Genomic DNA, 11,622 nt, shown 5'->3' on the forward strand with positions numbered 1-11,622 from the left:
GTTCACGTACCAGCAACATATCATACTTACATCATACTTAATCATTTCTACACCATTTATACATCGTATATATCCATACATACAACATTCATACATCATATATATCAATCATATCGTTAACTACCACCTGACGGTCCATGCCATATCCGAAGATCGTTCATGCACCATCAAGCAATCATCATACATAATTCATACAGGGCATACACTTACCACTTAAGGTAAGTGTATTAACTATCACATCGAGTATGCACACAGCCTCAAAAACATAACAAAGAAGTGGGGCTAGAAACTCACCTGAATGCGGTTACGTTCACCGTTTATTGTAATTCCTTTCTTGAGTTGTGCACGGCTAACTGTATAATATTTACATGTATCAATTAACTATTTTTACTCATATCATATTTCTATATTTATCTAACCCATAACGAACGGGGGTCCGGGGGCAGAGGGGTTCTAGGGGAGGCAGCCCCTAGCAGGGTCCAAGGGGCAAAGCCCCTGGTTGGGATTAAGCTGCCAGGTGAGCTTGGAAAAAATTTATTTTCATTAACTGTCTTAACACATTTTCCATTAGGATTTTAATTTATCATTTTAACTCTCCTGAATTCGCAAGCGGTCATAATGTAAGAGAACATACGTGTAAGCGAACTTAACCAGTAGCGAACTTAGCTTGGCGAAGTTAAACATTAAGCGAACTTAGCCTTAGGCGAAGTTATCATTAAACGAACTTATCACCAGGCGAGGTTACAGCTTGGCGAACTTGCTCAGCGAACATGGTTAGCGAACATGCTTGGTGAACATGCAGGCGAAAATGCTAGCGAACATGCAGGCGAACATGCTGGCGAACATGCTGGGCGAACTTACTGGGGCGAAGTTAACAGCATCGAACCTAGCTACGGTAAAGTTTCCCAGTTGCAGCCCCTGTTCAACCTTAACCCCTCCATAATCATCCCTGTTACAACGTGAAATTCCTGGATATGATTTTAACCAAACTCGTGATCATTCCATGTCCTTTTTCGGGTAAAAACTTGGCTCGGAAAAACGCAAAGTTTGAATCTTTAAGCCAAAACGTTCAGAACTAAATCTTAGGGTTCCATTTTAAACGAGCCGTTTATGCTCACGAGTTCGTTAGGTTCGTTATATCATCAAGTTCGTTACTTTACGCTTCGCTCATGCCCGATCTACTCTCGTTCTAAGTTCCAAGACTAAACGTCTATAAAGCGTAAACTTTTAAAGGTAAAAAGGCTTACCTTTATGTGTTCTTCGGTCTCGGTTATCTTGTTTTGGACTCTAAACCTTGTATATGACTCGTATAGCAAAGATCTACCAAAACCGATGTTCGCTCGATCTCGTTTCTCCTCTTTCTCACTCGCGGCCGGATATGGGGTGGTGTGTGTGTTTGGAGTGTGTAGAGATTAGGATGAAAAGAAATGAGGATTTAGGGTTTTAGGGTGGTTTAAGGAAGTATTTATACTCCTTAAGGCCCATGAACCTAAGGCTCATTACCCTTAATCTATCTTACTTAATCTAAGTCCATGATGTTTTCTTTGTTTAATATTAATTAATTACTAACACATGATAATTAAACGCGACTTTGTTATTTAATATTAGAATATTCTAGAATGTTACAGACATTATAAGACAAACACCATATTATATGTAGTTTTTAATGTGTGATATTTAGATTATACTTTGGTGTAACATAGTGTTTATGGTTTGGAATCGATCTGTGTAGGTATGGCCGACGATTACGATAAGACCAAAACGACCATAAGCCAGATAAAGCGTAAATTGGCAACGCCACAAGGTGTGTGTAAGTTAATTTTTTATTTTCTACCAAAACCGCTATGGTCAATGTTAGACAATTAAAAGTTGGGGGTTTTTGGTCAAAACTTATAATTGTGTGTGATAAGTTATGTGGTAATAGTTTTGTGTGTTGAGTGGTGTTATAGAACGTTATTAAATTGAATCAGTTAATAGTAAAGAGTGTTATAGAACGCTATTAAATTGAATCAGTTAGTAGTAAATAGTGTTATAGAATATGAAAGTGGTGATTAACAGACTCGTTAAGTATGTGGTAGTGGATAAATTTATGGGAAAATCTGCTGTTTTTGAAACTATGGATTTTGATTAATGGCAAAAAAGTTATGAAGTTATGAAAAATTTATGTATTGCATTGAGTGGTTTGCTAACAGGTTTCTAATGATTGGGATATAATGTTGGTGACAAAAAATGGCTTAAGAGACTAAGGTTGTCAGTGTTTGTAATATAAGTTGTGTTTGTGAAATCGTAGTTTTTATAAGAAAATTTTGTTAACATAAAATGAGAGTGTTCCTTGAATTATGTAGAATATAAGAAGATTTGTCCCAAAAATGTGCCATGTTAGTGCTGTAAAGTTGATTGTACTAGTGCCTTAAAGTGTTGACATCGTTTATATAATTTTTTGTTTATGAAAAATGAAATTAATAGTTAACAAAGTTAGGAGGAGCTCACGTATTGCCTATAAGACAAGTTTTTGTAAGTACACAAACACTCTTGACACACCAGCTGACTTAACTATATAATCTGAGTCTTCTACTCAACACAAAAGATCAAGTAAAGGTACAATAAGATTACAAAAATTATTTTAAAATGTAACCGTAATGTTTTGATGGATTTGATAATATGGCAAATGTTTTCTACAATTTTAGTTGAGAAAGTTACGTCTCGGAGTGAAGATGTTGGGTTGAAGGACATAGATAATTTAGTTTCAAAACGAAAAGGTATGTAAAATAAGTTGTATGATGTATTTAAAATGAGTTTAAAAACTACTACATTGTGATATGTATTTATACATACAGCTAAGGGGAGTGTTAACAATCAATATCGTGTGGATGATATCGTTGGTGGAACAAAAAAAGGTACATTGCTCGTATTACTTAGCATCGTGGCTGATCATTTGTACAGTTTTCAACATTGTGTTATTTTTTTAAAAAAATGCAGCTAAACTAAGCTTAGAAAATGGCGGTGGACACGCGTTGAAGACCCCAGTAAAGGGTGTTTCACCTATAACAGGAGTGGATAATGATGGGGGTTTATCAAGGCTGAATAAGACCCCGACACCAACCAAAGAAACTGAGAATTTATTTATAGGTTGATTGTTAATAATAATTTAGATGTAGTTATTTTGAAAATAGTTAGAGTAAGCATAAAATAGTAATGTTGGTTGTGTTTATATTGTACAGGTCTACGACCGAAGCCAAATCCTGACGATGATTTTGTTTCACCTCCAAATAATCAAGTTAAAATATCATCAAAATCAGCTGCAATTCGGCATACATACCATCCATTTGATGGTACAAAAGTAAAACCAAGGATAAAAACTTATAAGTTTTATGAATTCATTAAGAACCTCAACGAGAATCAAAGAAGGGTGGTGAAAGAAATCGGGTTTGGCACAATACTTGAGCTGAAAATTACCCAAATTCCAACGTCGCTAGGTTACTGGTTAGCTAGGAACTATAACCATGAAAGTAGCGTATTAGACATAGGCGTGGCTAAGATAGATATAACACCAAAATTGGTACATAGTTACTTGGAATCCCAATCGGCAATAAGGATGTGACTAAGATGGTTAGAGCACGCGAATCAGATATGGTTGTTAACGAGTGGAACAAACAGTTTAAAAAGGGAGCAACAACCTTAACACCGTCATCATTTATGAAATACCTGGGGGGCAGACAGACAGTGGCAGGCTGTTTGTTTATAACTTCTTGGTAGCTTTTAACACTCTGTTGGGAGAAGTTACAAGTAACAATGCCTTAAACCGTAAATTCCTGACATGCATTATTAAAACTGATGATATTAAAGATTTGAACTGGTGCAAGTACATGACAACACTGATGAAGCGATCAAAGGAAAGGTGGGTTGTGGATAAAGAATACAATGGATCAATGATCTTGCATCTGGTAAGTATAAAGATATATTAATTGTGTTTAAATTGTAGTTTTTGTGTCCAGTGATCTTAAAGTTATGTTGATTATTGATTTATTGATTATGTTTTGTTTTAACTGGCGTTGGCGCATCTCAAGAATGATATGGTTAAGGAGTCAGACAAATTGCCACATCCGGTGACGAGGTTTACGTTTGGTGATCTGGATTATTTGGAACTTGTTGAATCAATAAGGATGAGCTATGCACCACCCAAAAAGGATACACATGTGATCAAGCATGAGGATAATGAGGCACAAGTTAAAAACAAAGATAAGGAGGGGAGAGAGAACAAAGTTGTGATCGTGGTTAAGAAACAGTTAAATGAAGGGGGAGGTGTTGAAGATGTGAAGAAGCAAAAGTTAGTACCGGAGTTATTCAAAAAGAATAAAGATAAAGTGAATGCAGAAGTAGAAGGCAATGGGCTGATTATGGAGGTAGATGATGGTGTAACAGACTTGAAGTGTTTTAAAAATTGCAACAACTATATAAGCAAGTACCCAATAATCAATGATGTTGACACTAGTGGCATGCCGACCGAACCCATTGTCAAGGCGAATGTGGGAGATATTCAGCTCACACAATTTGATACACATACACAATTGACACAAACAGATGTTGATGTAAACAAATATATATTTCGTGTACTATACTTGTTTGTTATTATCATAGTCGTAACGTGTGTTTGTTGATCTTATTCAGGTGGCAGCCCATAGGTTGTATGAGCTAATTCAGGATTTCGAGAATAATATTAGTGACATTAAGATAAATCTTGAAGAAGCAAAGATAAAGTACCTGTATAGTGAGGCTATAAACGAAGTTGAAGAACTATGGAAATACGTAGTTGGAAAGTATTTCCTTGGTGAAAACAACAAACTGGTTGACGGTGATCATGTAAATGATCTTGAGAAAAGCCCCAATTATTTAACTCCGAGAACTGTTGAAGAGTTGGACAGACAGGTTAAGGCATATACAGATTCGAAGTATACAACGCCACTTAAACAAACACTTGTATTCAGCCGCCCAAAATTCGACATAGGGTCATCAGGTAATGTGCCGAAGTCTATTAGTGTAGGCGAGATAATAGTAACGGATTATGTGATGGCCGGTGACCATGTCGAGGGAAAAGAGGACAACAAGGTTGAGGGGAAACAAGCAATACGTCCTCATACATTTGGTGAAGACATGTGTTCTCCGTATGTGCAACGTGTTTTTCAGTTGAAGGAACCAGTAATTAAGCCGGAGAACCTCGTGTCAGACATGATTTACGCAGCGTATGGTGGGACCTGGTAAGATCCTAATGAATATGGACATGTTTATTATGTATATATGTTAATATGTAGTATTTTGACAAAGTGAATGAAACAGGGAGGTGGTGTTTAGAACTGGTAATGGTATATCAGTAGGACGCGTTGTGATGGAGACAATGCGACCGGGTCTATACATACATGTGTCGGTGGTAAGTTCATGGGCGGAGGTACTGAACACGGAAGAAATGTTAAGGAAGAATGAAATGACACATCGATTATTTTGCTTAGCGGTGATGTTGGTAAGGAAATATACCAGTAGTCAATTTATCAGATTATAATAAATATGTTAGCTAATAGATAATCTGAATGTCATTAAACACAATTTCCTACCCACTACCACTAAGACAAGGCAACACAGATAGCCCATTTTATGTCAAACATGGTATCGGTACTTAAACAACAAGATCTTAAAGGTATTGCAGGAGTTGATCTTGTGTTCATACCAATTCTATACCCCGTGCGTTACCACTACTATGTGATGGTTTTTAACCTGTACACCGGGAGGATCGAGCTGCTAGACAACATAAAATTCGATGCCGATTTCAACGAGCTATACGGAAAATGGCCATTCATAATTGTAAGTCTTTCTTATTATTATTTTTTTTTTGCCAAATATGAGTATTATTATATGTTAAATAGTTATATGCAAAAATGGAACAGCGGGACACGTTTTCAGAATACTTACATAGGGTTAAACATCGAATGGCATCAAAGATTGCAAAGTCAGATGTGGTTGTGATTGATATGCCTTGGAGAACGCAAAACAACTACGTAGATTGTGGAGTATCTGGAATGAGGCACATGGAAACATACAGGGGAGGTAGCGTTAAAGAATGGGATGGAATTTGCAATTTATCTAGAGAGGTCGTTGTACATGGCATAAAACAACATAAGGAACTTGATGAATTAAGGAGAAAATATGTTGCAAAGATCTTGTTAAGTGAGATCAACTCGGCTAAGAATGACCTTCTTGAACGTGCATTTATATTTGATGCCCTACCCTTGGATGAAAAAATGGAGTTGTACAACAGTGCAGTGGATAGAATCAAGATTCGTTTGGAGGAGGTAGATTAAGAACGAAAGTCACGATTTGGGTTTCAGCTGGTGTTTGTTGAACAAAGTAGTTTATGGTTTGAGTAAATGGATTTTTAAGTTGTTGACTCTGGTTTTAGTATGTAGGTTTGTGTTTGGTGAGACAATTATGTTTCTTTATTATGTTATGATATGGTTGGGATTACTGTAGTTTTGATAGTGTATAAACTGTGAATTTGTTTTGTGTGTTACATATTATATGATGTGAAGGGTAGGTTGGTGTTACAAACTAAGGTGTTAAAATGGAGTGGCATGGTGATAATATGAACATATGAATGGTAGTATACACAAAATTACTTTTTTGAAAATAAAATAAGAAACCATAATCGTTGATGGTTTTGAGAGCAGTTTAAATTTTAATCAAACACTGAAGAAACACTAACCGGACCCCGGGCAGATTACTGGTAACCTGGGGGTTAGATAGATGTTTCCCACGAGGGGTTAGACCCTTGGAAGATGGTTCTTCTGATAACCTGCAAAACAGACACCGTGAGCTCGTCACTGAGAAGGGGGGGTTCCTCCTTGTGACCACCCTCCGGCGTGAGAATCAGACTAGATTGCTCTTTAAATATAAAAGTATATTAAGAGATTGCTAGAGCAGATATCAGGTATAATATGATGATAATGTAGTAAGATATGATAAGATCAGATGGTCATACCATTTGTGGTATTTATAGCCGAAGGTAGGTTTCCAAAGAGGTATGGCCGGCTGCAACAGTGTTCCTGTTCCACCAACAGTAGCCTACGCACGTGCCCTGCTGGTAGTTGGTGGGTAGGTAGCGGCTGATAGCGACCAGGCCTGCTGTATACTATTCCTGTTCCACCAACTGACGGCTACGCACGTGGTATGGCAGTAGTTGGTGAGTAGGCAGCGGCTAATAGTGACATACAGTGCAGGAGCATGCTGCTCGCCATACTGTTGTCAATAAGCTGTCGTATCTTTAGTCAGATCTTTTTCCCATACCTCGTCAGGTACAGTACAGAAGATCTTCCTGTATCGTACGGACTGGCTTATTTGGGCGGGAGTATTCCCCCTCCCGCCCTTGTGCGGGATAGTTCCCGGCTTCGCTCATTCCTTCAGGTGACACTGAGTGATTGAGAGCTAAGTGCCTTGTGCGTGTAGCCCTGCTGCGCGGGTGGCCTTCCCTGATGGCTTGTATCCGAGGCTGCGGGGACAGGCGGAGTCCTTCACCATCGGGAGGCATTTCCTGCGGAACCAGCTTGCGTACTGCGCGTAAGGACGTCACGTCTCTGAGCATGGTTGGTCCTGCGGATCCAGTTGGTTTCTGCGCAGACGTCCCTCTTCAAGGTGAGTCTTGCGGGTCCAACTAGGCTCTGCTGGGACCTACCTCTTCATGGTGATAATATGAACATATGAATGGTAGTATACACAAAATTACTTTTTTGAAAATAAAATAAGAAACCATAATCGTTGATGGTTTTGAGAGCAGTTTAAATTTTAATCAAACACACAAGTAGATTATGAAAAAGTGTGTAAATTTCTATCAATTAAGACATTTCAATCCTTGTATATGCAGTTAAGATTTGATGACATTCAAGTAGTTGAAACAAAATGTAAAAAACAATAACAAAATGTCAAAAACAACAAAACACAGCTTATGTTGCATAAGGAAAATTAATGTATGAAACAAAAAAATACATCAGGTTTGAAACAAAATGTCACAAATTAACCATGCAATCATAAAAGATAAAAAATCTGAAAACATAAAGAATATAAATTGCAATTACTATTCTTCACTTCCTGGAGATAAACAACGTTTGGACTGAGCATTTTTGGTTTGAACATTGTGATGGTTACGGGTATCGTGCCCAGGCTCACCACAAATTCTGCATGCCCTTGGTGGTTTTCCAGCTTGGCTGATCGCCTTCTCACGTTGTGATCTTATACGATTGTGAACACCACACCCTTTGTTCCTTCTATCCATAGGAGCACGAATATTAACGTGTGTAGGCTGATTAGTATTGAGTATGTCAGCAAACATGTCTCTTTTGCTCGGTAGCGAGGCAACAAACTCTATCTCGTCCACTTTAGCTTTATAATTATTAATATACTCAGCGTAGTGGGATAACTTCTCCATGTCACCAACCAGTTGATTTATAACATGGTCGTGCACCTTGTTCATATCCCGAACAACAGAGTAAACATTGTTATTACCAATGCCATTGGCCTGATTATAAGATAATGAATGTAATGGACTATTTGCAACAGCATCTTTGGTCCACCTCCTAAGTATATATTGCCTAGGAAAAACCGTTACCTCTCCCATTCTGAGGACAAAAAAAATATGTCTACATAAAAGACCAAACTGTTCAGACCTTTTGCAACTGCAATAAACGGTTAAGTCTTCACTGCGATACATAACCTGGAAATACGAAAACCGCGTGTCACAACTTACATAATGACAACAAAATTAATTTATACACAACATATGTATTATTTAAGAACATACCTCCCATGTTGATGACGGGTAGAATTGAAAGTCCTTGATATAAAACTTTATAAAATCACCTACAACGTGATAACTCCTATACTGGCATTGGTGAATAGAGGTATCTATTTCTAACTGGACGTCAAAGAAAATGTTTCTAGTGTAAATTTCTGCAGCCTGCCTCTCTAGGGGGAAATTACTCCATATACGGGGAGATTTGTACCTACTATCGTGGTCATTTCTCCCGTGCTCGTTTCGTTGATGTTCGATTGCAGAATCAAAGTGAGCAAAGAACTCTATTAGAGTACAACGTGGGTTGAAAAACTTACCAAAAAAAATGGTTCTCACTTTCTGACCTAGATGAAGTACGCATCAGCCCAGACATGTTTTCGTCACGATAAAATGCAGGAATCCATGAGCTTCTCATTTCGTAAATATCGGTCAACCATTCATGGTCAGTTAGATGAAAATCATGCATAATCTGGCCCCACTCGTTTTCAAAATGTTCAGCGAATATCTGATCCGTCCATACTATATCGCACAGCCGTTCTTTAAAATCTGTTTCGTTGTATATCTTTGATCCAACCTGATACCAAAAAGTCAAAAACGTTATTTGTAAACCCACAAATCTTAGAAAAATATTAATTCGAAATAAGCAAGTTCATATATTTATGTGATATAAAACAATGTGTTCACCTTTGCTAAAACAATGTGCCACATGCACAATCTGTGTCTAGTATTAGGAAAAACGTCTTCAATCGCCCTCTTCATAGCAGGGTCCTAATCGGTAACAACAACTTGAGGTGTGTATCCAAATTCATTTTTAAAACATTTGAGCAACCAAGTATATGTTTCTGCCGTTTCGTTACCACGCAGAGCAGCACCGAGTGTAACGTTACAATTGTGGTTGTCAATGCCCGTAAAGGGTATAAACACCATCTTGTATCTAAAAACTATTAATAATTATAATGTTATTTACCTTGAAATACGTTAAATTATAGCCAGAAAAGTAAATATATGCAGTACTTGTTGTGTCGATACGTCGCATCAAAGGATACGACGTCTCCAAATGTGTAAAAGCTCCTCTTAGCATCTTCATCCTCCCAAAATAAACCCTTCAAAACACCATTAGGAGTAGTAGTATATTCACATGAAAAATTGGGTAGATACTCTTTCTTCCTCATGAGTCGTTGGACCACCATTTCAGCATCATACTCGTTGATATATAGATTTTGGTCTCTCTTAAGTTTTTGCAATCCACCTTAGTTGCACCCACTTTTTCAAACCCACCAAAATAGTCCGCATAATATTGAACGCTCTAACTGGTCCAACATTAATGTTAGCCAAATCACTGATAAGTGTTTTCTTTGTAAAAGAAAGCTTGCGAGCTGAAGGAATAAAGTGCATATCATCCTCATGAACAAATGGGTGGTTGTGCGGCTCTATAAAATTGTATAGTTTATATTTGCCATCAGCCATTAGCTCTAATTTAGTTAATGCTTCACAACCAGTACGTTGTGAAGATCTCCTTCTTTTTTGTTTAGTCGTGTGTTCTTCTTCTAGCGTATCAACAGCCTTAACCGTATTTTGACCTTCTTTTGAGCAGACAAAATACTTCCCCAGAATGATACCCCGAGACTTCCATTGTGTTGCTTCCTTATTGAAAAACCACCAGCTAGAGCATATATTTTGTAGAATGATTTAGCAACTTCAAGGTTGTCAAATATTATACCTTCAATGGGGTTTCATTGATGCAACACAAACTGGATAATAAGACTTTTTTCCAGATATCGGAGATATATGTTCAATACCAACCGGTTGGTAAGCAATAGCATCTATACAAACAATAAGACATAATTTATATCAAAAAAATCAAAAAACATAAATCTATTACGAACCAATTATGTGTCTGATATGAATAATTAAAACCTACTTGCATCATTGTAGTAAACAAGAGTTGACCCATGGTGTTTACACATCATAGTCATCATCATATAAAATAGCTAATAAACAGTATCTAAAGTAACAAATATAGATATCACACTAACCATTTTCATTCAAGTATATATATATATCTGATGACCCCAGGGTGTTTACACATCATGGTCGATCATCATCATAGAAGGCAAGTAATTAACATTATGCAAATTAATTGATTGATATAGAATTCGCATAAAAACAAGCATGTGCGTTATATTAATAAACAATCAAAATTAATAAACAAATATATATGATACAAAGCAGTAATGGGAATTAAATGAAATTGACATTAATAAATACATAAACACAATTGATAGTAAGTAATTTATGTACCTTTTTCACCGTCCATCATAGAATTTATGTTTCTTAAGGTTTTTTTAATCAAAATCACTTTAACAAAGAAGAAAAGGTAGCGACGGTTACTGAATAATCGATCTTAAACATGAATCAAATCCATATCACTTAATTGTAGGAATTAAACCGGTTATTGTGATATTTTAAACAAATTTAATGGATATAAAGATTTACCTAAATACCCTTTATTTTAAATAAAAAACTATACTACTTGTCATTCATTCATTAGTTCTTATCATTCTTACAAAACAATTAATTCTTATTTAAACCATATATATATATATATATATATGTATGATCAGGATCATGAGAGAACCTTTTTGAAATTGAGAACTATGAGAACCATTTTGGACCACAAAAAACTCAAAAATAAAAAAATCATAAAATAAAAAACACAAAAATCAAAATCAAAAAAGTAAAAAAACCAAAATTCTTATTTTATCATCCTGGTTTCATAAAAAAAACTCGGT

At 36.6% G+C, this 11,622-nt stretch overlaps 1 protein-coding gene across 1 annotated transcript; it reads right to left on the reverse strand.

Annotated features, from left to right (window-relative positions):
- Positions 1-8,116: 8,116 nt before the first annotated feature.
- On the reverse strand, positions 8,117-10,797 carry LOC143577933 (protein FAR1-RELATED SEQUENCE 5-like). The gene is made up of 9 exons (XM_077061642.1): positions 10,752-10,797; positions 10,596-10,653; positions 10,080-10,493; positions 9,798-9,933; positions 9,515-9,598; positions 9,167-9,404; positions 8,840-9,114; positions 8,648-8,752; positions 8,117-8,557 (listed from the first exon to the last, which is right to left on the reverse strand). The coding sequence occupies exons 1-9, from the start codon at positions 10,795-10,797 to the stop codon at positions 8,117-8,119; spliced, it is 1,797 nt and encodes a 598-aa protein (XP_076917757.1).
- Between the last annotated feature and the right edge of the window lie 825 nt (positions 10,798-11,622).

Source organism: Bidens hawaiensis, unplaced genomic scaffold (assembly GCF_021521415.1).
Source record: "Bidens hawaiensis isolate Kalapana, Puna unplaced genomic scaffold, B.hawaiensis_p1.1 tig00028953_1, whole genome shotgun sequence".
NCBI lineage: Eukaryota > Viridiplantae > Streptophyta > Magnoliopsida > Asterales > Asteraceae > Bidens > Bidens hawaiensis.